The sequence below is a fragment of the Panthera uncia genome (genome assembly GCF_023721935.1).
Source record: "Panthera uncia isolate 11264 chromosome C1 unlocalized genomic scaffold, Puncia_PCG_1.0 HiC_scaffold_4, whole genome shotgun sequence".
In the NCBI taxonomy this organism is placed as follows: Eukaryota; Metazoa; Chordata; class Mammalia; order Carnivora; family Felidae; genus Panthera; species Panthera uncia.
Genome location: NW_026057585.1, coordinates 100,525,547 through 100,550,894, shown reverse-complemented (window position 1 = coordinate 100,550,894; position 25,348 = coordinate 100,525,547). Strand labels below are relative to the sequence as shown.

Below are 25,348 nucleotides of genomic sequence, written 5' to 3'. Positions count from 1 at the left end.
ATTGGAAGGCTGGTAGGCAGGAATGTTTATTGAGTGTTTACTCTGGCCCAGGGACTCCAGCGGGGAGTGTCGGCCACTGGCCTGGCAGGAGGTTGTGCGCAGGACTGCCCCCTCCTGCTCAGGTCCTGCTCTGTGCCAGCTTCTCAGACCTTCTCAGACCTTCCCAGGCTGGCTGGCCACCCCTGGATCGTGGACACCTGCCAAGCAGGGGGTGCTGGGAGGGCAGGGCTCCTGGCGTATCTGGCGCCCCATGGTGTCGCCATTGCCTTAGACCTCCCCAGAGAGGTCTCAGTGGGTCCTGGGTGGTGGCCCCTTCAGCCTCTGATCCCCAGGACCCCAGCACTCACTGTGCCTTGGTTACGGGGTGAATAATTCAGGCCACTGAGTGTCGGTCATGAAATATTAAACAGGCTGTTACTGTCACATCAGTATGTGAATGCATGTGTGGGGGGTGACGATGGCACTGGGGCGTGGAGGCTGGTGGCCGCAAGCCAGACTGTTCCTGGGGAGAGGCGTGTGGATGAGTCTCTGTCACCGTGTGCCCTGTCGGCTCGTGAGCACCGTTGCCCTGGCACGGGTTGGGTCACGGAGGGCAGCCAGGCATGGTCTCTGTCCCACCCCAAATGTGTGAAGTGCCACACTCCGCATCAGCCCTAGAAAATGGCAGATCTGTGTCTAGGGATCTGGTGTTTAGGGAGGAGGTGCCCGGGTCAGGAGTGAGGAGAGAGCAGGGAGGCGCCCAGTGTGGGGCTGCAGGTGGCGTGGGGTTAGGGGTCTGGGAAGTGGACAGGGACCAGGGTTTTAGGGGCAGGGAGAAGTCAGCTGGGAAAGGGACCAAGTCATGTCATGACAGGGTGGGTGAGAGGGCAGAGAGAAGAGGACTGGGTGGCCTGGTGCCCATGTTGACGGACAGCTGGGCGAGCACTTGGATGAGGGAGGGAGGGAGGGCGTGGACGGACACTGGCGGAGTGTGTGACTGATGTCGCCAGCAGATAGATTGGGGAGGCAGATGGGCGGGAAGATGTGAAGTCAGGTAAGAACTGCACTTCCTGGGGCACAGAGGGCTGACCCAGCACAGGGGGGCTCAGCCCCTAGGGAGCTTCTGAGACTCGCCGCGCGGAGGGTGGTGAGCACACAGCTCCTGTGTCTGGTCCTGGATTGTGGCTCCACCTAGTGCCCAACTGTGGTAACTGTGCTCTGGGCTGTCCACACCCAGACTCCGTCAGCGGCAGGGTCAGCTTCCCTGTTTCCCAGCAGCACTCCACTTCATGGGGTTGACTCCCAGTTCCCCGGTCACGACTCTTCTTCAGCAGCTGGGGAACGGGCACGAGGAGCAATGACACCCGCAAGCTGAGCCTCAGGGAAGCCCCAGGAGTGAGCACAGGGAGCGGCCTCTTCACTCCCCGTGTGCCTACTGCATGCACCAGGCTCTGCATCACAAACATACGCTCCAATGCCATTTACCAGTCATGTGACCTTTGGCAAGTCAAAGCCCCTGAGCCTCAATTGCCCCTCTGCAAAATGGGAATGACAATAGGACCTAAGCTGGGGCATTCGATGAGAACCTGCCCACCAATATCGTGTTGAGTAAGAAGTTGCTGCGGCCAAGGTCAAAGAGGTTGACCTGCTGTCTCCTTGAGGATTTTGATGGCTTCCTGTCGCACATTTAGGTCCTTCATCCATTTTGAGTTTATTTTTGTGTATGGTGTAAGAAGGTGGTCCAGGTTCATTCTTCTGCATGTAGCTGTCAGGTTTTCCCTCTTCCTTGCTGAAGAGACTCTTTATTCCATTGAATAGTCTTTCCTCCTTTGTCAAAGATTAGTTGGCCATATGTCTGTGGGTCCATTTCTGGGCTCTCTATTCTGTTCCATTGATCTGAGTGTCTGTTCTTGTGCCGGTCCCATACTGTCTTGATGATGACAGCTTTGTCATACAGCTTGAAGTCCAGCCCGCCCACCAATATATAGCACACCAGAGGTGCTTGGTGAATGGTGGCCTCCTGTACAGTTGCCAGATTAACAACAGGATATCCAGTTTAACTTTAGATACATGGCAAATAATGCGTTAGTATAAGTATGCCCCATGCTTTGTTTGGGATATACTTATGCTAGAAGATGATTTCTTGTTTCGCAATTCAGAATTAACAGGGCATCTTGTGTTTTACCTGGCAACCCTACTACTTTGCCCTCTGGGAATTAAGTCTTCCAGGGGAGGCAGAGGCCAAAATCAGTTACGTTCAATCAAGCATGATAGGCAGTCCGTGGAGTGAGCCCAGGACCGTACAGGGCACAGAGGTAGGAAAGTCAGGCTCTGCCTGGGGAAATCAGGGCAGGCCTCACTGAGGAGGGATCTGGACTGAGTCCTAGGGAGGAGGAAGGAAGTGCATTCCAGATAGAGAGGGACCTGATCAAAGGCATAAAGATAAGACAGAAGGTTTGGGGACTTGGGGGCTCACGGTGACAGTGGTTCAGTGTGGCAGAAAAGGTAAGAAGAGGCCAGCTCACCACATCCTTGTAGACCTTGGTGAAGAGGTTGAGCTATTTACTGAGGACAGGGACTAACTCGGTCAGATGTACACGGAAGCAGGGAGGCTGCTGGAGGGGAGTGGCCAGGCCAGAGGGGCCACCCTGAGGGAGGCTGGCACAGGACCGAGAGTCCAGAGGGAGTCAGGTATAGCACGACCCGGTAACTAAACCTTCTCCAACCCACGCCCCCGGCCCTCCAGAGCTCCCCAAAAGAGCGCGAGGGACGTTAAGAAGCTCTGGAGGCAGGTGGGCGCTGAGAGCCCGAGGTGGGTGCTGTGTCTCCGCAGGGGAGTGAATGCGCAAACCAAGAACGGTGCCACGCCCCTGTACCTGGCGTGCCAGGAGGGCCACCTGGAGGTGACGCAGTACCTGGTGCAGGAGTGCGGCGCGGACCCGCACGTGAGAGCCCAAGACGGCATGACCCCGCTGCATGCCGCGGCGCAGATGGGCCACTGCCCGGTCATCGTGTGGCTGGTGAGCTCCGGGGCGGGGCGGGGCGGGGCCCGGGGAAGGGCGGGGTCTGCACGCCCAGCCGCCGGCACCGACGGGGGCGGGGCCTGGAGGGGCCCGGCGCCCAGCCCCCGCCCGTCTTTCCCCCGCCGCCTCCCGCCCAGGTGAGCTGCACCGACGTGAGCCTCTCGGAGCAGGACAATGACGGCGCCACGGCCATGCACTTCGCGGCCAGCCGCGGCCACGCCAAAGTGCTCAGCTGGCTCCTGCTGCACGGCGGCGAGATCACGGCCGACCTGTGGGGCGGGACCCCTCTGCACGACGCCGCTGAAAACGGGGAGCTGGAGGTGGGGGCGGGGCCGGAGCGGACGGGGGTGGGACGGGCGCCCTCTGCTGGCGCCGAGCTCTCAGCGCAACCCTGCCCCGGCGCCGGGCGGTGAGGGGGGGCGGGGGGTCCGGGCTGGCGACCGGGGTCCTCAGTACTCGACCCCCGCAGTGCTGCCAGATCCTGGTAGTGAACGGCGCGGAGCTGGACGTCCGCGACCGTGACGGATACACGGCGGCCGACCTCTCGGACTATAATGGCCACAGCCACTGCACCCGCTACCTGCGCACCGTGGAGAACCTGGTACGACCTTGGCGCTGCCCCCTGCTTAATCTCGTCCCCCACCCCGCCTCTCCCTGCCCCCAGAGGTAGGTGTTGTTACCCCTTTACCGTGGAGGAAGCTGAGGTTCGCAGACATGAAGCCCCTTGTCCCTTGTCCGAGGTCACACAATGAGGAAGTGTCCTAGACCATTACCCTTCCCAGCCCAGAGCCACTGACCATTGAGGAGGGAGGGGGTGAAGGAAAAGGGTCAAGGGGAAGAGGACCAGCGTCCTCCTGGTAAGAAGGAAGGTTTAGAGAAATCGCAAGACACTTACATACCAATGGGAATGGTCAAGTCCATTCACCTGCCCACAGCCCACAAGTAGTAGCTCATTTAACTCTCCACCACCTCTAAGGTGGGTGGTGTTAATGTCCCCATCTCACCCAAGGTCACACAGCTGTTAAGTGGTGGAGTCTGAGAGGCATGGCCTGGAGCCACTGCTCTTGACCGTGACAGTGTATGTTTGCTCACTTCATGGCTGCTTCATAACGAAACTTCTGTTACTCTGTTTAAATTATTTTATTATGGTTGCGCAGCTGGGAAGTAACCTACTGGGACTTGAGCTCAGGTGCGGTTGGTTCCAAGTTCAGGGCACTGCCTCATCTGGTGTAATGCCTTTGGGACAGGAGGGAAGACAGAGGGTGGGCCTCCCAGGTGCCTTTCAGCTCCAGGGGGCAGCCTGGCCAGAAGAGGGACTAGGAAATGAGGTCTGGAGGGGAGAAGGTGGGATGGCCTTTTGCCCACAGCACCGTCTGCCCTGTCTGCAAGCACACAGGGGCACCCTCCAGAGCACAGCTAGGCCCAGTGGTCGGAAACTGCAGCTGGACCCAAGGAAGAATGTCCCCCCAAAAGGGCCGCCCAGAGAGAGTAACGGTCCAAGAGACAGTGAGCACCCTGTCACCAGGGTATACAAACAGGGGTGGATGTTGTGAGGGGCATTTCTGCACCACAGGTGGCTCTTTCCCACGGAGAGAGGGTACGATTCTGTTTGGAGGGTGGGATGGCAGGAGGCACAAAGCCCCAGCCCTTCTGTCTCTAAGTAAGCAATAAATAAGCAATAAACACCATCCCTTGAATCCTCACTCTGGCACGCAGCCTGCCAGCGCTTTCTAGCGTAATCTCAGCCTCCACAGTAAATTAATACTAACAGCTGACATTGTGTAGCATGTACTGGCTACCATACCCTGGCCCTTCACTAACTGTTAAAATCTTCCTCATACCTTAATGGGGCAGGAGATACTGTTATCCCCACCGACAGGAAGGATAAGTGACTTGCCCGAAGTCACTTGGCTAGTAGGTGGGAGAGGTGAAATTTGAAGCCAGTGTTCCGGGCTGCAGAGCCTGGGCCCTTAACCTCTCCTATCCGTGGGGTCAGGACTGTGCACCCCCATTGCCCACTGCTGACGGCCAAGAAAAGAGCATTTTCATCTGCCCCCTACCAGAAGCCCAGCCCCTGTGCTTCCCCTTGGCTCATGGAAGAGGCAGCAGGGCCCGACCCGGCCCCGCTCAACTGGGTGGGCTGTGGGCCCCTCGGCCCCCTCACCCAGACAGGCCCAGCTGTAGCAGAGACAGATCCAAGCCATGCAGAATGCTGGCCCAGAAAAGGCAAACACTCCCACAGAGCCCCTAATTACAGGGCCAATGAGCAGGGCTGCTGAGCTGTTACCTGGTGCGAGGCTTGCCTCCCGCTCCCAGGGGGCCTGTGACACTTCTCAGGCAGGGGAGGGGGCGCGGGGCAGGGAGGAGCAGGCCTGGGCAGGAGGCAGCAGACGGAGCCAGCCAGCGGGCTTGCCAGCAGCAAGGCCAGCATGGGCAATGTAAGCGAGCCCCCACCCCAGCCCGCTCCCGTCCCATGGGAGGGTCAGACCCATGGGCGGGGCATAGACAGTGGTGGGGACAGCATGCCTGTGGCCTGAGCCCGGCTGCCCTCCAGACTCAGCCGGGCCACCCCAGGCCCTGCCCTTTCTCCAAGGGCCCCATCAGGAGACAGGCTGGGCTGGTGTTGGGATTTGCCCCAGTAGGGCAGGGAGAGACCAGGGCTGCTGGCCGGGTAATGGGGAATCAGTCTTCCCTGCAAGTTGTGGGGCCCCACCCGCCTCCCCTACCCCACCTGCCCCAGGTGTTCCCATCAGCTGCAGCTCCTGAGCCCCTCCCCGCAGATACACTGGAGCCCACCCCTCTGGCTGGTGCCATGGCAGTCTTGCCCTTGGGGTCCAGACCAGGGCCCCCTCTTCCGGCCATCTCTCCACCCCCTTGAGCAAAGAGGGGCTGGGGTGGGAGTTTCCCAGGAACCCCGGGTCCTGCTGCGAGGGGGCCGGGCTTGAATCTTAGCCTGGGAAGAACCCAACAGACATTCTCATTATGGGGTGGGAGCCCAGAAAGGGAAGCGGCTCGGCCCGGGTCACACAGCAAGGACATGCCGGAGCAGGACCCTGGCCCGAGCGCACCGGTCTTCATTGTCGACCTCATTGCCTTCCCTCCTGTTCAGAGTGTGGAGCACCGCGTGCTGTCCCGGGATCCGTCTGCCGAGCTGGAGACCAAACAGCCCGACTCGGGCATGTCTTCACCCGATACCACCGTGTCGGTCCAGCCGCTGAACTTTGACCTCAGCTCACCCACCAGCACCCTCTCCAACTACGACTCCTGCTCCTCCAGCCACTCCAGCATCAAGGGCCGGCGCCCCCCACGTGGTGAGCGGGCCAGGCCGGGAGGAGGGAGGAGGGGGCGCAGACCGGGACAGACCACCGGGCCCTGAGGGCCAGCCCCAGGCCCACTCTGCCCACAGCTGACGCCGGAGGCTGCCCAGGTCACCAGGAAGGGCTGCTGGTCCCGGTGAGAGGCCGGTGACACTTGTCCTGGTATGTGCTGCTCGCAAGCACACCTGTGCACCCACACGTACTCTCCCTGGGACAAACCCCACGAGCCCCCTGCAGATGACTCACTCGCTCACACACACAGATGTTCCCCAGACGTGACACACACCTGTGCGCCCTCAAGAGGGCCCACGTGTCTGCACAGCACACAGGGACGCGCACACACACCGTGCAGATGCACGCACGCACCTGCACTACAGCACAGACACACAAGCTTCCGTCCCCATATCCAGGCACGTGTGCACGTTAACACACGCACACCCCACGTCCACAGACCGATGCAAACACATTTGTAAATACAAAGAAATGCGCAGATGCTTGCACACCTGCATACACCAACGCGCAAATGTTAGGCAGAGGCGGGCACGCGAGCATTCACGCGCTGACCACACGCTGAGCCTAGGTGGCCATCCACCTGTGATACCTGCTTCCTGCTGCCAGGTGGTGGCCGCAGAGATGGTGGGGTGCCCCGGCAGTTTGGGGCATGGCCATGCGGACTCCTGCCGCCCAGCCCTGTCAGGTCTGAGCTCAGGAGCTACGCCTTCACCCTCCGGTTGGGCCCTCGCTGCTGGGGCTCCCAGTGAGCCGTAGAAGCCGTATCCCTAAGCCCACCTCACCCCTTGGCGCGTTGCTTCTGGGTGGAAGGGGGTCTCAGTCTTAGGGACTCTGCAAACTCCCACACCCCGCCTTCCCTCCCTCCCCAGGCCTTGCCAGCTCCAGAGCTGCAGACATACAAAGCTACATGGACATGCTGAGCCCCGAGCTGGGCCGACCCCAGGGCAAGATGGGGAGAACCACACCACCACCACCACCCAGCTTCCCTCCGCCGCCCCCACCCCCAAGCACCCAACTGCCCCCACCCCCACCAGGCTATCCGGCTCCCAAGCCCCCTGTGGAGCCACATGCCGCGGACATCTACGTGCAGACCAAGAGCAAACTCCGCCATGTGGAGAAGGAGGCCTTCAAGAAGGAGGTAGTGAACCTTCTCCCAGCTGCCTGCCTCCCAGCGCTGGGCTGAGGCCAAGAGACTGCCTGGGTCCTGGACACAGGGCGGGGGGGGGGGGGGGGGGGGGGGGGGGGGGCCCGGGCCAGTGGCCTATTCAAGAGTATAAACTCGTGGCTAGCCCCGTGGGGGACTCAGGGCTGGGCACTGGGGACAGGGAGATGAGTCAGACGAAGGCACTACCCTCTCGGGAACTGGTGATGGGTGAAGGAACATATAATCAGACAGCCGGGCCTCTCAGGGAGCTGGGTCCTCCCCGACCTCTCGCACAGCGTGGTGGGGCGGTCACGGAATTGGCAGAGACTGCCCCCTCCGCAGACCTACCTGCGCCCAGAGCCCCAGGCTCAGGTGGGGAATGGCTCCCAAGGGGCTGTCTTCCAGGTGGGAGATGAGGGGGCAGGGAAGGTGAGGGCCAGGAGGAGGGTGGAGGAAGGGAGAGAGGGACTCAGCACTCAGTGGGGGCTGAGGGAGGGTAAAGCTGAGGTTGGCTACCCAGTCTGAGGCTTGAGTGCCCAGGCTGATGGAAGGGCCAGTCCTGAGATGCGAGGTGTGGGGGAGAAGCCAGCCTGTGGGGAGGGGGGCTGTGTCCAGTGTGGGCACATTGAGTGTGAGGTGCCCAGGATGTCAGGGCCTCTGGGGTCCTGGCTGAGGCTCTGGAGCCAGAGGGCTAGTCTCAGTGGCTGAGAATGCTAGTCGGGGAGCCACCCCAGGGGGCCCCCGGGGTGCTGGCCAACAGGTCAGAGCCCACTGGTCTGGGACATGGCGGGCAGCCTGAGACCACAGGTGGCTGAGTATGGGGTCTAGGCTCTGGAGGGTCCTGTGGGAGCCCTGACCTGTAGTTCTCCCTCAAGCCCAAGGCAAACCACTCCAGAGCCAAGCTGAGTAACCAATTTGCCCACAGGTGTCCCAGGTCACAAGGCCACTGGGTGGGGGAGGGGAGGGGCAATTTCCACAGCGACTCCACCCTCCCCTCATGCCATCTGCGGCCAGGCTGTCAGTCGGGTTCCCCTTTCATCTCTGTGAGGTGGAGAGGGCCCAGGAGAGGACTGCAGAGGGCCAAGGGCGGGCGGACTTTCCTGGCCGGCCGTGTGGGCTCTGGCCAAAGCACAGCCTGTGCCCCCTCCACTCCCCTGAGCCCCAGGATCTTGAGGTCCCGTGCCCCTACCCGCTGTGTGCGTGCAGGGCCGCAGGCGACAGGCAGCTCCACAAAGGGCCCTTTGTGTGCCCACTGCGCCTGGCGCCCCCGCCTCCGCCCCCTGGGCCTGGCCGTTGCTTGACCGCAGCGGGAGCAGGGTCGCGGCATCCGCGCCTTGGGGCTGCAGGGGGCGCCGAGGGGCGGGCTGGCCCAGAAAACAAATCCTGTGGTGTCGGGTTTCCTGCAACGAGAGCCGGTTCGGGTGGGGCTTGGAGGTCCGGGGCCACCGCGGGGACGCACGGGCGGGGGGGGGGGGGGGGGGGGGGGGGGGGTGGATCAGGGGACAGCCCCCGCACAGGGACTCGGCCTTTGGCCCCGCCGCCCCATGTCCTTTTCCCTGGGCTAGGCTTAGCAGGGGGCAGCTGCGATGGGGCGGGCCACCGCGCTGTCATCCGAGCCCGCCTTGCCGCCCCTGAAACCCGAGGCTTAGGCGCGGGTGTCGGTGTCGCTTACGCGGATGTCGATGGTTTCCAGATGCGGGAGGGGAAGGGCGGGGGCGTGACCCGGAACCCGGGGGTACCAAACACCCGGGGCTCCACTGATCGGGTGGCTCCTGCACTCCGTCCACGGGGTATGGAGGGGACAAGTTGGAGGAGGGGGGTGAGGGCTGGGGTGCTCGACACCTAGCGGAGGGAGAGCGGAGCAGGGGCGGGGCCACATCTGGCTTACGGGGCAGGCGAGGCGCTGCGGCCGGTCGTGGCGACGCAGGTGGAGCCCCCGTGGCATCCCCCCTTGCTGGGAGTGGGTCGGCGCGGGATTGGCTGGCCCTGGGTGATGTCAGAGCGACAGAGCTCATAGGCGCTCTTGGGCGCGGGCGGGCAAGGGCTGGGCTGTAACCCGAGAGGAAGGATCAGGTGGCGCAGGTGTCGGGTCCATGCCGCCCCCGCCGCCAGGTGCACAGCGGGGGCCACCGGCACTGGCGCAGGTAGGAGCAGCCCCGGGACCGCGCGGCTTAGAGCCTTGGGCAACCAGGAGCCTAACAGGACAAGGGCTCTGAGAGGGCTCCCTCGGGGTCGGGGTCCCTGAAAGAGAGGGTTCGGCAGAGCCTTGGGGACGCGCGGGACGGCCGGGTAGCCAGGCGTGGGGTGAGGCAGAGGCCTTCGCGCTGGCTTAAAACTGCGAGCTGCCCCTTCTCCGGCTCCCCCTGGCGACAGGGCTGGGTCAACCCGCCCCTGGTCCCGCCCCTTCTAGCCTCAGTGGGGGCCCTTGTGGCCCTTGGCCTGCGCCCAGAACCCCTCCCTGGGGGGGGGGGGGCGACCGAGCCTGCCCTTCCCCGGGACCCTCGCCCCATCCCCGCTCGGAGGACCGGAGGGCCTGGGAACCCGGCTGCCTGCACCCCTCGACGGCCGCTGGCCATGAGCCCCGGGAAAGTGAAGAGCTGGGGGGGGCGGGGCGTGGGAGGCCCCGGGGACCAGCGCCTGAAGCCCCTCCGCCGCTGTCTTCCCGCAGCTGAGCTCCCGCGACGGCCACAACGGGCTGCGGAGGCAGGACTCCAGCCGCAAGCCCCGCGCTTTCAGCAAGCAGCCCAGCACGGGGGACTACTACCGCCAGCTGGGCCGCTGTCCCGGGGAGCCGCTGGCCACACGCCTGGGCATGGCGCACAGCGAGGAGGTGCGTGCCTGCCAGCCCGCGCCCGCCGGCCGCCCGGGACCCGGCCCGGCCGCCCGCTTCTCACTCGCCAGCCCCTCCGCTCCCCCGCAGGCGGCGCTGCTCCCCGGGAACCACGTGCATAACGGCTGCGCCGCGGACCCCAAGGCGTCCAGGGAGCTGCCCCCGCCGCCCCCGCCGCCGCCGCCGCCGCCCCTGCCGGAGGCCCATAGCTCGCCGCCGCCGGCTCCACCTCTGCCCTTCGAGGGCGCTGGCCCTGGCTGCGGGCAGCGTCGCTCCTCCTCGTCCACTGGCAGTGAGTAGGGGCGGGTTGAGGGGTGGGGGGCGGTGCCAGCCCTGAAGGGGAGGGAAGCCTAGACATCGCTCGTTCCCCAGCTGCTGCTGCCGCCCTGGTGCTCCCTCTTTTCCGACTCGTTCTTCCTGCGGCAAGCCCCTACCCCAGTGAGGACCTAACCCTAAGCGGAGGCTCTGGGTTGCCTCAGTGTGATCTCAGCGCACCTCAGTGACCTCTCTGGGCCCATGCAGCAGGGAAGGCCTCCCAGCTCTGGCGGCTGGTGTTTCTAATGGGCTGGTGCTAACTGGGCAGCTCCAAGTAGAACTGGATTCAAAGAGGCAGGGCCAACCTTCGTCCTGCCCCTTCTCTATCCTGAGCTTCTCTTCTGCTCCTCACCCCTATCTCTTGTTCCTCCAAGCTAGCTAGCTTTTCTCAGATGCTTCAAGGGCTCTTCCTGGCCAGATACCCCAGAGGCCCCAGGCCAGCTACGACCCGGCTATGGGGAGGAGGCCAGTGACCCATCATGCTCTGCCCTTTCCCTCCTGATGACCCCCATGGGCATCCTTTTAAGGTCTAGGCTGGTGAACAAGATTCCTGGCTTCTCTTCTGTGAGGTGGGGCAGTCTCTTGCATGCCAGGGCTCCTGCAAGGCCCAGGAGGTGGTGCCTCGTGTGTGTGTGTGTGTGTGTGTGTGTGCGCGCGCGCGCGTGCGCACACCTTCTTCACCCAGCCACTCAGTGCAGGGACCATGTTTAGTGACATCCAAAGCTTCATGTCCCTCACTAGGCGTGCAAGGGTATAACCGGGTCCAGGGTACGGCCAGCCTGGGCTCCCTTCAGATCCCTATGGAGCCTCAGCCCCTGCTGACCAGGGCCCATCGTAGCCTGTCCACCACCAGCTGAGCCTCCAGAAAGGGCCCTAGCTCTGGGGTTAGCTTTTTCCTTCTGGAGCAAGGCTGATGCTAGGAATGGAAGAAAAATAGACTTTGGGCTTCTCCAGAAACCCCTTCTCAGCAGAGCCTGGGCTGGGTGCCCTATCCCAACCCAATGCCAAGTTTGAGGCCCTTGCTGGGGGAACCAGGGCCAGTGGCAGCCCTGCCCAGTCCTCAGGGACAGCAGTAAAGCCCGGAACTGGGTGGACCACCCTTGTGGAGCCCCAGAGCAGCCTGAGCCAGGGTCAGATGAGCTGGAAAATTCCTCCTCTCCTGTCTCCCCTCCTCTGCGTGTCTCCCTCCCCTCTTCCTGCCCTCCCTTCTCTATCCACACCCCCCCCCCACTGTCCTAGCCTCACCCCGGCCTCCTCCTTGTCCTAACTTTGCTGTCACTTCTCTCCTCTCAATCCCTAGAAGTGAGAGTCCTGAGACACAGGAAGAGTGAGTAGCTGCGTGCGTGCGGGGCTCCTGGCTGAGGTGCGGGGCGGGGAACAAGGCACGCTCAGGGGAAGCAAGGCCAAGGACCTGGGGCTTTAAAAAAAAAAAAAAAAAAAGGAGGGGGCAGGGCCAGGGGCCGGCAGGCCAGGGGTCCTCCACACTACAGGTGGGGCCACTGGCCCCACAGCTACCTTCCTACCTCCACCACACCCACACACACACCCACAAATTCTACCCATGGCTTTCAGTTTTGCCCAAATAAATGAGCCTGTTGCCAGTGCCTGCCTGGCAGCTTTCCCTTTTACCCCTCCTGCCGCTCGCTCAGGGATCCCCAACCTGGGGAACCCAAGAGCTGTTGGCCTGTTTTGTTCCCCTCACACAGCCCTCACCCCTCCCTGGGTCTCTAAAGACAGCCCTTCCCAAACCCCAGCCGCCTCCGCGAGCCTTGTCAGAAAATGCAAACTCTGTGCACCTGCCTATTTGCATGCTTTTCACCTGGCCCTTCTTCCTGGGTGACTTTACCCCGTATCCTTAGTAAAGGCTCCGCTTTCCTAGGTCCCCCAGGGCTGAGCAGCGCTTTGCTACACGACGGGCTTGCAACCAGTGTGTCTGTGTCCATGTCTGTCTGTCTGTCTGTCTGTGTGGGAGGTGGGGAGGGGACTGGCTTGGTTGTGGTATCCAGGGTCCTGAGCCCATATAGCCACGGAGGCCCCAGGCAACTCAGTCCAAGGGTCACTGAGCTTTGCTGATGCAGAGAGGGCTGGAGGGAGACTCCACCCTGGCTGGCAGAGCCAGGGAACCCAGGACAAAGGTCGGGTGGCTGGCCTTAGACAGGTAGTGTCTTAGAGCTGGTCAGTCAGTGTCCTGGGTGGAGACATTCGCCGGAGTCCCCAGGGCCGGCCCAAGAGCCAGCATGAACTCCCAGGGGCCTCCAGGCAGGGCCCCCATGCCCCGTGAGTAGGGCGGGGAAGATGGTGGGGCTCTGTGAGCTGTCAGCGGGGAGCCCGCCTCTGGGGTACCCAAGAGCCGCCCCCAGGGCCTGGGATCTGGAGAGCTGTCATCTGGGGCCCGGCCCTTCCCGACTTGGGGAGAGGGAGGCAGAGGGGCAGGCTAGGGGCGGCGGGGATGCAGACCTCGCACCCCCCCCACCCCCGCTTGGCCAGCACCTCCTCTCCTGCCTCCGTGCAGGCACCAAGTCTTTCAACATGATGTCCCCGACGGGTGACAACTCGGAGCTACTGGCGGAGATCAAGGCCGGCAAGAGTCTGAAGCCGACGCCGCAGAGCAAGGGGCTGACCACGGTGTTCTCGGGCAGCGGGCAGCCGATCTCCCAGGTAGGCGGCTCGACGGGTACCCCGCCCCGGCCCCCCTCCCCCGTGCCGGCCGGTCACTCAGCCTCGCCGCTTCTCCCCGCAGCCCGAAGCGCCGCTGCCGCAGGCGTCGCCCGCGCCGTCGCGGGCCCGCAGCCCCACCCCGCCGGCCGTGGGGCCCCAGCCGCTGCTCAACGGCAGCGTGGCGCCGGCGCCGCCCGCCACCCCGGCGCCAGGCGTGCAGCTCGATGTGGAGGCGCTCATCCCCACGCACGATGAGCAGGGCCGGCCCATCCCCGAGTGGAAGCGCCAGGTGATGGTGCGCAAGCTGCAGCTGAAGATGCAGGAGGAGGAGGAGCAGAGACGGAAGGTGGGTGGGGCGGGGCTTCTGCACCCGGGCCCATCCCCCACATCGCCGCCCGGCCTGCGGGGGGCCTTTCCACCTCAGGCGGCTCCCATGGGCCTTGGGGGGCGGGGGTTGGGGGGTGGGAAGCAGGGTTGGAGGACCTCCCCTGCCCTGGGGACTGTCCTTCCGTGAGACGGGCAAAGCTCATCAAACGCGAATGTGCTTCACGTCGCCCGGGATCTTGTAAAAATGCCGATTCTGATTCAGGAGCTGTGGGTGGGGCTGAGATTCTGCGTGTCTGGGAAGCTCCTGGTGAGACTGACCTGCTGGTCCAGGGACCGCCCTCTGCGTGGCCAGCAGGCTTTGGGCTGCAGTCAGACTGGCCTAGGCCCTCTCCTGCACCGCCACTTTCCAGCCTTCGAGACTGAGCCTCATCCAGCCTCAGTTTTCTTATCTGTCAGATGATTGACCGTCTTTGGCTGGCAGGGTGGTTTGCCACTGACCGGCTCAGCACGTGTTTCCTGGGTGCTGTGTTCTGTGCACCGTTGTAGCCTCTAGGGATTCGCGATGGATATCTCAAGGCCTTTTCAAGGTGGCTTTGGGGAGTGGGGCGGGAGGGGGTCAACCAACAAGCAAACACAGCATCTTAGTAGAGAGACAAGTGCCCCCAAGAATACAAAACAAGGTAACATGAGAGCCCGAGTGAGCAGGGAAGCCAGTGACGGGGCTGTTAACAATGCTGCCCTCACCGGGATGGGGCATGCAGAGGCCTGGGGCTGCCCTGCACCCACCGTCCTCTTTGGGGTGGGGCCAGTGTTATGAAGGAGGAAGTGAAGTCCAAGGTGGACTTGGAAGATGAGCAAGAGGTGGGCTGGGAACAGAGTGGGGCAAAGAGCAGGCTCAGTGACTGTCCTGTCAGTACAGGGGCGGAGCTGGAGAGATCAGTGGGGGCAGATCACCAAGCCCTGGCCTTGAAGAAAATGGACTTTCTCCTGCAGCGGTAGGGAGCCTGGGAGAGGGTTTAAGTGAGGGAATTAGCATCATCCTATGTGGCTGTGAGGGAACGGATTGATTGTAGTGGGTCAAGATGAACCGGGAGGATGTGAGGACGACGCCCCCCCCCCCCCCAGCCCAGGCTGCAGAAGCCCAGCACTAAAGTGAGGAATGAACGAAACTCTCAGAAGTTCCTGGCACACCTAGCTCATAAAATTGATTATCATCCCTAGTGCCGGGGACAAGGGGTGAGAGCTGAGGCTTCAAGCTGGTTCAGCAGTAAAACACTGACAGCGTGCACAGGGAGGGCTCGGGCTGCGGGGACAGCTGACAAGAGGTCCTCAGTATGCGCGAGGTCCCTCTGGGATGTGGCCTCCAAACAGCAGCCCTGAGATGGGGTGGGGCAGCCTGGCGTCGCAGCTTCAACGCCTTTTGCATGTTCCTTCGGTGGTGTAATGAGCAACCAAGCCAGGTGTGGAGACTCCCTCTGCCCGCTCGGTCTCTGCAACAGCGCCCAACGACCCCACCAGCGACCAAAGTGGACACTGTCCAGCGCCCGGAGTAGCGGCCTGGGCCGAAGTCTCGCCCCAGTGTAATCACCCGCCGGCCGGGCGTGGCCCATCCCTGCCAACAGAGCCCCGCGGAGCCATTACACCACCCAGGACATGCAAAGGGCGCCCCCCGGCGGCCGCTGCGGGAGCCGGGCCAGAGGGAGACGCGCCTCCCTCCCCTCTCTTGTCTTCCCCGCCTTAGCTGACGTCCGCCAGCTCATGCTGCTACCCCCGCGAGGGCTGGAGGTACTCCAGCGCGCACAACGCCATCCTCGGGCCCTTTGGCGAGCTCATGACCGAAGCCGACATCCTCCGCATCGAGCAGCAAATCGAGAACCTGCAGGTGTTGCACAAGGCGCAGAAGCTGGAGGCGCGCCTGGAGCAGCTCGAGCTGGAGTTGGAGCAGCTGCTGCCGATTTCGGCCGCCCTTTCCGCGCCGCGCTTCACCGTCGATCCGCGCCGCATGCACGGCCGCGCAGCCAGTCTGCCCGCCTGGTGCAGCAAGATCTCCACGCTGCTCAAGAGCATGGCCACGCTGCTGGCCGCGCTGGGCGGCCGGCCCGCGCACCTGGCCGAGCTGCTGGCCGCCGACACCGGCCAGCCGCTGGCACCGCTGCCCGACGCGCCCTGGAGGCCGGGCCCGCTCTGCCTCGGCCGCTCGCACTCGCTCAGCTGGTGTCGCGAGGCGGTGGCGCGCGAGATCCTCGAGTGCGGCGTCTCCGTGCAGCATCTCCGCGCCGTCTACGAGCTGCGCGCCCAGGGCTCGGCGCCCTCGCGCGGCTCGCGCCGCAAGCTCTCGCTTCCCGCCGCCGCCTCGGGCCGAGAGCCCATCCTCGAGGAGGACTACGTGGCGGCCGGCACCCGGGAGCCAAGCGCCCCGGTAGCCAACGGCTTGCCGGCCCCCTGGGACTCCGTGGGCGCGCTGGGCCCGCCCGACGCGCCGGACCACCAGGCGGCGCTGCCCGAGCCCCAGCAGCTGGCGCGCCAGCCGTCGCTCTCCACCGAGCTGCGCGGCGTCCAGGACTACATAGATATGCGCAAGGAGCGCATCGTCTACCTCTTCCTGGAGCACTGGCGCAAGTGGACCTTCCGCGGCCCCCGGCGCCACGCCCAGGCGCGCCTGCGCAGGCTGCTGCCCCGCGTGGTGGCCGCCGGCGCGGGCCCGGGCCCCGAGGCCGCCGACGCTCTCCAGCCGCTGGCCGGCGACGGCCCGGATGCGCGGCTGCTGCGCCTGCTGAAGCAGCGGCAGGTGGTGGGCAAGCTGCTGGGCCACTGGCGGAGCCTGCTGCGGCAGGTGCCAGGACGCCCGCCGTGTGGCTCGGGCCTGGCTCACGGCCTGTACTGGCCCGAACACTTTCTGCCGCCCCTGGACGGCGGCGCGCCCCCGCGCTACGACAGCCTCACGCTCGACCTCTTCATGCTCGGCTACTTCCAGCTGCTGGAGATGGGCCTAAGCCGCGAGGAGCGCAAGTTCCGCCACCTGCTGTGCTACGAGATGTTCGACCGGCTGGGCAGCCACCCGTGGGAGCTCATCCGCCTCTTCCACCGCGTGGTGCTCGAGGAGGTGGAGGCTGGCCGACGAACCTGGAGCGACGGCTTCGAGGACCTCAGGCGCCAGTTCTTTGGAGACAGCCCAGAGGCTGAGCCAGCCCGGGAAGAAGAAGCGGAGAAGGAGCAAGAAGAGAAAAAAGAAGAGGAAGAGGAGGAGGGGGAGGAGGCGGCGGAGGAGGAGGGAGAGCCGGCAGAAAAGGTCCCTCCGGGTCAAATGGTGGACTGGCCAGAGGGGCAGCCCGAGGCCCCAGCTCCTGCGCCGCAGCCCCCCAGCCCCCCTCCGCCAGCCGCGCCTCCTCCGACGTGGGACCCTCCTGGTTCCGAAGCCCCTGTCGAAGACCCCCTGGAGCTGGTGTCTGAGATGGGCGAGTTCAGCAACGAGGACATCTGCCGCTACATCGACCGCAGCTTCTCCTTCTGGAAGGAGAAGGAGGCAGAGCTTTTTGACATCTGAGCAGCAGAAATCGGAATTTCCCCCTCAAGCATCTTAACCCAGGCTTGGATGCCCGTCTGATGCCCTCTGGAGGCCAGAAGCCCACAGGAAAAACCCAGAAGCCAGCAGGGTGGCCTTGGAAAACCCAGAGTATCCAGGACCAGGCTGCCAGAGCCTTTGAAGCCCACTATGACCAGATGTGGGGCAGTGGCTGCGGTGGGCAGGGCACAGGGCAAACCAGGTGTTCCCCTCTGGGCCTACAGTCTTGCCCGGCTCTGCATGGTAGGCAGGTAGAAGCAGCCGCCCCTCTGAGTGAGGGACCGTGGGTCCCCCCCGGGGCAGTGTGGCTCTCCTCTCTTTGGTTTCGCACTGGAATTCACAGCTACTTCTTTGAGGTCAAGGGAGCCACATGTGCAGTGTTCCGTGTGACGTGTTCTCCTGTGTAACATCCACGTAATAAAACTCTTTGCTGTAAGCTGCCTGTGTTGGATGCCCGCCTCCGCCCCTGCCAAGTCGATGAGCCACACAGTTGTAGAGGTAGTGTCTACTCCACTTGGGAACAGGACGTGCATAGGCCAGAAGGTCCTTCGCGGTGGAGGCCAGCTTGAGCCCCTCCGGGCTGGCTGGATCTGTGGGGGCCCAAGTATGGGTCTGCCCAGAGAGTCGAGGTCAGGGCCCTGGAGCCATCCGTCAGCCTGCCCTAGTGGGAAATCTCATTCTCTGCTCCTCTCCTGCACCTTAGCTCTGACCTGTCTGGCACCACCTCTAGAACACAGGGGGCCTGAGTTATGAGGGGGTAGAGCACAGGAGGCCCCCTCTAAGGGGGTTGTGGCCAGGCACCTTCATCTATTTGCTCTGTAGAAGGACGTCTGTATCCCATTGTCCCTGACTAGCGTGGGTCTCCCGGGGTTGGGGGTGCACCTCCCCCCAAACCCCACCTCCCAGCGCATGCTGGTCCTGAAGTTCTGTGCTTGTGTTTCAGGAGGAAGAGGAGGAGGCCCGGCTGGCCAGCATGCCTGCCTGGAGGCGAGACCTCCTGCGGAAGAAGCTAGAAGAGGAGAGGTGAGCCGGGGGACCGGAAGCTTCAGGGCCTGGTAGGGTGTCTTGATCATGCCCCTGAGGTGGTGGCACCAAATAATGCTGTCTCTTTTTCCTCTAGGGAGCAGAAGCGGTGAGTGTGGGCCGACCTGCTGCCCCTCCCTGGCTTAGGCACAGTCCTTTTGCCCCTTCATCCAGCCCCATCTTGAGCACACCCCCTTGTCTGGTTTGTAGCACAATCTCTCTGCTCCCACTAATGCCACCAGACTCTTCTCCCCCAGCAACTTAGCCCCTGCCCCAAAGTCTAGATGTTATGGCTTGATAACCTCGGCCTGGATTACCGAGCCCCTCGTGTCCCACTAACCTAGCCTTCAGTTATAACCCAACTTCAGTATCAATAACCTTGACCTCTGTCCCTCAAAGCGTGGTTTCTGCCCAGTAATCTAGCCCAGTGCTTACAGAAATATAACACGAGCCACTGTGTAAAGTTTTCTAGAAGGCACTTTGGAAAAATAAAAAGGTAAAGGTGAATTTAACATTTACATTTTACTTAGCCCAAAGTATCCAAATATTATTTCAACACATAACCAGTGTAAAAGTCATTAGCGAGATGTGTTACAGTCTTTTAAAAAGCAGTCTTCGTGATGCCGTGCGCATTGTACACGTATCCTACATCTCACTTCTGACACTTCAGATGCTTAGTAACCACCTGAGTTTAGTGGCTGCCTTGTCAGCACAGCTCTAGCCCCTATTTTATTTTTTTTTAACGTTTTTATTTATTTTTGAGACAGAGAGAGACAGAGCATGAACGGGGGAGGGTCAGAGAGAGAGGGAGACACAGAATCTGAAACAGGCTCCAGGCTCTGAGCTGTCAGCACAGAGCCCAACGCGGGGCTCGAACTCACAGACCGTGAGATCATGACCTGAGCCGAAGTCAGATGCTTAACCGACTGAGCCACCCAGGCGCCCCTCTAGCCCCTATTTTATAATAACCGTCCCTAATTAGCCACCACTGCCTCCCACTAATGTGGTCCCTCCTACTTGGGTCCTGCCCCCAGGACACTCTCCGCTCACCCTCTGCCACACTCCTGACCCAGCACCCCTGTTTCCAGTAATACCCCAGCCAGAAATAACTCAGCCACAGCCTCTCCCTCACCCAGCTCCTGTGTGTGCCCCCGTGACTCCAGTCTGCCCCCAACCAAGCCCCTCCCTGTTCCCACCCTATCCTTGTGGCTCCTGACCCGACCCCAGTCCCCAGTCCCCCAGCCCTTCTGCCCCTAGAACCCATTGCCCTGGCCGCCCAGCTCCTGCCCCCAGGAACGCCTTACTTGCCCCTTACGGTGCCTGGCCCACTGTCTCACGCTTGCCCGCGGCTCTGCCCCCCGCCCCATGCCTAGGAAAGAGGAGGAGCGACAGAAGCAGGAGGAGTTGCAGCGAGAGAAAGAGCAGTCGGAGAAGCTGCGGACGCTGGGCTACGACGAGAGCAAGCTGGCGCCCTGGCAGCGACAGATCATCCTGAAGAAGGGGGACATCGCTAAGTACTAGGTGCCGCCCTCCTGCTCGCAGCCTCGTGAGCTCTGGGGGCCCCAGTCTCCGCCCCGGCCTGCCCGGCTCCGGCGGAAAGGGCTGGGAGCCGCGCTGCCTTTCCCCTCCCGCGCTGGAACCTCTCCCTGACCCCGCTCCGGCCCCCGCATGCCCAGCCCGGGGCGCCGCTGGAACGCACCCGCCGCCGTCGCCCAGGAAAAGTGCCCAAGCAAGCTGTTGACGCAAAAAGATGCTGCTTATTTGCATGCCTATTTACATATATTTGCATGTTCGGTGGAGGGTCGCGCAGAGTGCTCCCCAGCCCCGTGGGTGGCGACCTTGTTTTCCTGCGGGGCGCGCGCCCGGCCGCAGCCCCCTCCCCCGCACCCCGGAACCCACGCGGCGGGCGCATCCTGGGCGGAGGCAGGCCCCGCGCTTGGGGAAGGGGTTTTCCTCCCGTCGTGACCCAGATCTGCACCCGGCCCGCATTTCCCATCCCCGCCGAGGGTTTCCTCTCAGTCATTTGTTTACCAGAAACGATGAAACCGGCAACCTGCCCGTCGGGACCGAGTTGCCGCTCCGGGGGCCCAACCTCTGCCTCTCCCCTCCCCCTCCCCCTGGTGAAGTCCGCGCTCCCCTCCCCCCGGGTCCCACGATTCCCAGACCCTTTCACGACGCTGGTGGCGTGAGTGCGAGGCAAGGGTCCCTGCGCTTGTGTCTCCACCTGCTTCCTCCCCGTCCCCGCCATCCCGCACCCCCATTAAAGCTCTCTCAGCCGCCGCGGCTGACGTGCACTCTCTCGCGCTGTCGCCACGACTTCCTCTCTCCGTCGGGTAACTAGGCCGCGGCCGGGCGGGAGCGGGGCGCGGGGGCGGCCCGGGCGCCAGGGGCCACACTGGGTTCCACCGTGGGTCCCCGACCCAGGGGCGCTAAGACTTCCGGGCCTTTCGACGACGCCCCCCAGGAAACGAAGCCGGGGCCACTTAACACCACAGCCCCTCGGAAGCACCAAGCAGTAGCTTTTCTTCACAGATTTAATACCCAGGCCTCGGCCAAAGTCGGGCCGAGACACTGCTGAGCCATCTCCTGCCCCCTCCCGATATCTGTCGATGCCACTTGGCCTCAACCACAACCCCAGGGGGCGCGCGGCAGGCGCTGCTACGCAGGGCCGTGCCAGGAGCTTATTAAGTGACATAAGATGTCTACACGCATAAGTAACCGTACTTAGGGCTTCTGCAAGGGCCGCCGGAGCCCAGAGGCGCCCGGTGTGGGCCCCCGCCCCCGCGTCACGGGCCGCGCTGCAGGCGGCTGCGCAGGTCCTCGGCGCAGCCGTCCAGCCCCATGCGCTCCAGCGCCGCGTAGACGGCGCCCAAGCCGGCGGGCTGTTGCTGACGCCAGCGCTTGAGCATCTCGTACTGCTGGTCGCGGAAGCGGCCGACCTCCACCTCCACGGCCTCGATCTCCGCTTCGCGCAGCCCCAGTGTGCGCACGAACTCCTTCCAGCGCCGCGCGGGCACCGCGTCCATCACGTCGTAGAGCTGCGGGCCGGGCTGGAGCGTGGCTGCCGCGGAGCCCGCAGGGGGCGCTGGCGAAGGCGTGGGCGTGGGCGGCGGCGGGTCTGGGGACGGGCCAGAGAGAGTCGGTGGGGAACAAGAACGGAGGCCAGAGGCGGGACCGCGGGCAGAGCGGGGGACCAGGGGGGTACACCCCGTCCGCCTGGGACGGGAAGTGGGCAGGTGGTGCCTCAGGAAACCATTACTTCTCATCTCAGGCTCAGGAGAATGGGGTCAAGGCCAGTGAGGTCTCTTACCGAGGGCTCTGCTGCGCAGCTGGTCCCAGGACCACGTCACCTCCGCGCAGGGCGCCTCCTGGATCTGAGGGGAGCCAAGGGCCCGGCCATTGCCTACCAAATGGGTAGCACGGACCTTCTCGATACTGCTGGCTGGAGCTAGAAGGGTGCTGTCCCTGGGCGAGTGGTGGGTGGCCTGGAAGCCAAGAGAGGCCCCAGGTCAGCCTGGGGTCACTCCTTCCTGGGGTCTCTGGCCGGGAGTGGCCATTTCCTGGATCAGTCAGCAAACATTCTTCAAGGCTGCCTCCCAAAGTCCCCCCTCATCTCTCACTGGGTGGCCCAGAAGAACTATTTCCTCTGCCTGAAATAACCCTGTCCTGGCTGCCCTCCCCTGTGGCCCCAACCCTGCCGGAGGCCTCCCTATGGTGACACTCATCCCACTGAACTGTCTTCTGTTTACCTGTCTGGATCCCACCAGACTGAAAGCCACTTAAGAGACAGGTGCCTTGCTGCTCTCATTCACCGACTACTCAGGGAATTCACATGTGTTCATTAGGCCTACTCTGTGCCTGCCAGCCACCGTGCCCCGTGTGGGGGACCATGAGTTATAATACGGCCCAGCCTCTTAGCTCCAGAAGGCTGAGGCCTGGGTTCTTGCTCACTCTCTTCCCTGAATATTACTAATATTCTTACCTGCAGGGGAGTCAGGGCCTCCAACCCAGCTTCATCTGCTGAGAGACAAGAGCATCTCGTTAGCAACCAGGCAAGACTCCTAGACCTGGGTGCTGGTCCAGCTCCTCTTGGGTTCCTGTGCCACCCCTGCCCCCAGCACTCTCTCCCTCAGTTTCCCCCCTCTGCCTCAGGGGTGAGTGGGCTCTGGGCTACCCGTGCAGACCCGATGCCCCTAGAAATGTGCGTGTGTGCGCGTGCGTGTACTTACTAGGAACCGTGGGCTTGCACGGCTGGCAGCGGTGGTACGTGTAGGTCAGGGTGGCACCGAGCAGGAGTGGGACCACCAGGCCAGCCAGGAGCACCTGCACCCAGAACACTGAAAGAACAGCCGGTGGGTGGTGGATAGGAGCCACACCCCAGCCTCCCCAACCATCCCAATAATCCTGCCCAAATTCCCAGCACACCACCTACTCTGCCTCCAGCCACAAACAGTCACACAGGGCTCAGGACAGCTCCCGAGGGTGCTCCTGCAAGAAGAGGGGGTGTGGTGGGGTGGGGGGCGTGAGGGACTAGACACCAGGAGAGGTTCCCCGTCCTCTCCATCCTGGAGGCCCTGCCCTCCCCAGGTCTCTTCCCTGGGCACCACAGTACCCTGGAATGTTCCCAAAGGACTGCTGAAACTTCACTGGTGTCCCCAGAAACAACAGCAACAACGGCTATTTATGGAGCTTTTTCTAGACTAGATTGAGGGTCACTAGAATGTCAGCTCCATGAGGACCAGGATTTGCCTACATTGTTCCCTGTTGGATCCCCAGCACCTAGAACATCTCTGGAAAATAGTAGATGCTTAATAAACACTTGCAGAGCAAATGAATGGATAAAGTGTTTTACCCCTTAACCTGTGCCCCGGGGGTGGGGGGGGGCAGAACCTGCTAACATCGGCACATGGAGAAGCCACAGATCAGAGTGGTGACGTCACTTGCCCAAGATCTCCCAGAGAATGAGTGGCAGATCATAGTTTTGAAATTGTATCAACTTGACTCTCTATAAACGGCCAAATCCTATGCTTCCTTAACCTACAGCTGGAAAGATTACTAAAGGACACAACCCCTTATTTATCTGGCATAAGGTGAATGCAGATTTCCCTTCAGTATCCAATGTCTGCCTGAAATGGCGCCCACCCACCACAGGACCGAGCTCCCTCCACGTTCCCGGGATCCCCACTCTGCTCCCAGAACCCCCTCCCTGTCCCAGGGCAGCCAGGACATTACGTGGGGCAGGACACACAGCTGTTGCCATATTCATAGAAGCCAGGCAGGCAGGTCCCACAGTCGGTGTCTCTGACGGAACCTGCAGTCCAGGAGATGGCTTGTGAGTCAGGAAGGGAGAGCGGGAGTTAGGGAGAGGGGGGGTGTGGAGGGGTAGACAGCCCAGAGCGGGAGTACTCACAGGGCACCCGTGTGTGGCGGTGCAGGGCCCTGCAGTCTGAGCACGGGTGGCAGCGGAAGGGGGAGCCGTCCCTGCAGGACTTGACCAAGCACTCGGGGAACCAGCCCGGGTCACAGCCACAGTGGGCATCTGCCACTGCTGAGCAGTTCGTCAGGGCCACCTGGGAAACTGGCAAGAGTGTTCAGGGAGATGGGGAGAGTGGAGGCCATCAGGGCCAGAGACCCCCCCGCGGGGACCCTGGGCAGATCCCCTGGAGAATGGAGATGGGGGCAGCCAAAGACGGGGCCACCCCCAAAGGGAGAGGAGCGTGGAGATCGCCCCAGATCAGAGGCTGAGGCATATATAGAGATGGGAGGGTCATCGGGAAGTGAGGGGGCAAGGGAATCCTAGGGTGGGATCGAGGGGGGAGGGGCCTGGGATGGGTGGACACAGGGCTGTCACACCAGAGGTTAAGCCCAAGCCAGCCACCTCCTTCAGAAACAGCCTGGCCATGGCCTGTCCTCAGGAGTCCCCCCACTGAGCACTAGGCCCCTCACCCTCTTCATCACAGGCCTGGCAGCGGGTACAGCGGGTCTCATGGTGGTTCTCCCGGGCCAGGAAGGTGCCGCGGGGGCACGGGAGGCAGGTAGAGGCACCACAAGGCTTTGGGCAGGGGGCCTTCAGGTAGTGCCCTGTGGAAACCAGACCCGGGTCAGACAGTCAAAGGGGGTTCCCTCTTTCCCCTCCCTCCTCTCCTATCTCTGGCTCCCTACTTCCTCCCCAGCCCTGCCCACCTCCCCTATCTCCTGACCCCGCCTGAACCCCATCTCCCTCTGTCTGCCCTCACTTCCCCTCCACATCCCTCCCACCCCTTCGGCTGCTCACCGGCTGGACAGCCCTTGCAACAGAACAGACCGCTCCTCTTCTGGAAGTTGGAGGCACAGTCACACTTTGGACTGGGTGTGCCGCCCTGGCCCTGGGCGCCCAGCAGCGCAAGGAGCAGGACCTGGAAGACAGGTGGCTGTTGGTTGTGACAGGGCTGGCCGTGCGGGCCCTCCCCGGCCTCCCCCCCCTTCCGAGCCCCCCACCGCGTTTGCCCTCAGAGAGGCCCTCTTCTCAGGTTCTTGGGCGGGAGGTGCCATGGATGTGGGGTAAGACGAGCTTCCCTCCCCCCGTGCACAGAGCAGGCTCAGGAGAGGCAGAGCGAGGTCTCCAGCCGGCCCCCCACACACGTTTCCCTCTGCCAGGGCACCAGGGCAGGCACCGGGGGGCCCCGTCCCCACTCCTGGCTTGTGTAAGGTGGAGGACCCAGATCCTTCTCTGCCTGGGGCCCCTAGACCCTTCTGGCCCCCGGGGCGGGGGTTTCCTCTCAGCGGAAGGGCCCCGCCCGGCTGAGGCTCTAACTAGCGGAGTCTCTAAGTGGAGAGGGGTTGGTGGTGGTGCTGGCACACTTCCCCGCGAAGTGGGGCCCCATGGTTCTTAGCGCAGCGACCCAGGCCTGAGGTCAGGCTCCAGGCTGCCCGCCCCCCTCCACCGTGCTCCCACTCACCGCAGCCACCGCTGCCGTGCAGCCCCCCGGCCGCAACTCCATGGCTCCTGGCGCCTTGCTGGGCCCTCGGATGACAGGCGTGCGCCAGCCCGGGGGCTTCCCCCGCTCCGCCCGCTCTGCCCCAAGCCAGCCCCGGGGGAGCCCGCCTCAGGGGTGGGGGCCAGGGCGGGGCCCCCAGCCCACGCAGCCTGCCCCTGCGCACCTGAGCTCACCTGAGGTG

At 63.2% G+C, this 25,348-nt stretch overlaps 2 protein-coding genes across 5 annotated transcripts in view; one reads left to right on the top strand and one right to left on the bottom strand.

The window, feature by feature from the left end:
• Window positions 1-20,470, top strand: part of ESPN (espin) — a 31,774-nt gene extending 11,304 nt beyond the window's left edge. Inside the window, exons 3-15 of one of the 3 annotated variants that reach the window (XM_049618190.1) lie at window positions 2,813-2,999; window positions 3,140-3,322; window positions 3,472-3,603; window positions 6,112-6,313; window positions 7,201-7,469; window positions 10,144-10,305; window positions 10,396-10,597; window positions 11,921-11,947; window positions 13,133-13,278; window positions 13,361-13,624; window positions 18,111-18,190; window positions 18,288-18,299; window positions 19,564-20,470. In XM_049618190.1, the coding sequence (XP_049474147.1) occupies window positions 2,813-2,999; window positions 3,140-3,322; window positions 3,472-3,603; window positions 6,112-6,313; window positions 7,201-7,469; window positions 10,144-10,305; window positions 10,396-10,597; window positions 11,921-11,947; window positions 13,133-13,278; window positions 13,361-13,624; window positions 18,111-18,190; window positions 18,288-18,299; window positions 19,564-19,711 (2,014 nt within the window). In that variant the 3' untranslated portion in view covers window positions 19,712-20,470. Of the gene's footprint in view, window positions 1-2,812; window positions 3,000-3,139; window positions 3,323-3,471; window positions 3,604-6,111; window positions 6,314-7,200; window positions 7,470-10,143; window positions 10,598-11,920; window positions 11,948-13,132; window positions 13,279-13,360; window positions 13,625-18,110; window positions 18,191-18,287; window positions 18,300-19,563 lie in introns of all 3 variants that reach the window. The other 2 variants (XM_049618191.1, XM_049618189.1) reach the window with 2 other exon arrangements.
• An 83-nt stretch (window positions 20,471-20,553) lies between these two features.
• Window positions 20,554-25,305, bottom strand: TNFRSF25 (TNF receptor superfamily member 25). 2 transcript variants are annotated; one of them, XM_049618193.1, is made up of 10 exons: window positions 25,129-25,305; window positions 24,465-24,585; window positions 24,137-24,271; window positions 23,601-23,768; window positions 23,423-23,501; window positions 22,623-22,678; window positions 22,420-22,527; window positions 22,173-22,207; window positions 21,501-21,675; window positions 20,554-21,308 (listed from the first exon to the last, which is right to left on the bottom strand). In XM_049618193.1, exons 1-10 carry the CDS (start codon window positions 25,168-25,170, stop codon window positions 20,977-20,979), a joined length of 1,251 nt encoding a protein of 416 aa, XP_049474150.1. In that variant the 5' UTR covers window positions 25,171-25,305; the 3' UTR covers window positions 20,554-20,976. The 2 variants fall into 2 exon arrangements, with proteins under 2 accessions (XP_049474150.1, XP_049474149.1); XM_049618192.1 differs by having other exon boundaries at window positions 22,173-22,210; window positions 25,129-25,304.
• Between the last annotated feature and the right edge of the window lie 43 nt (window positions 25,306-25,348).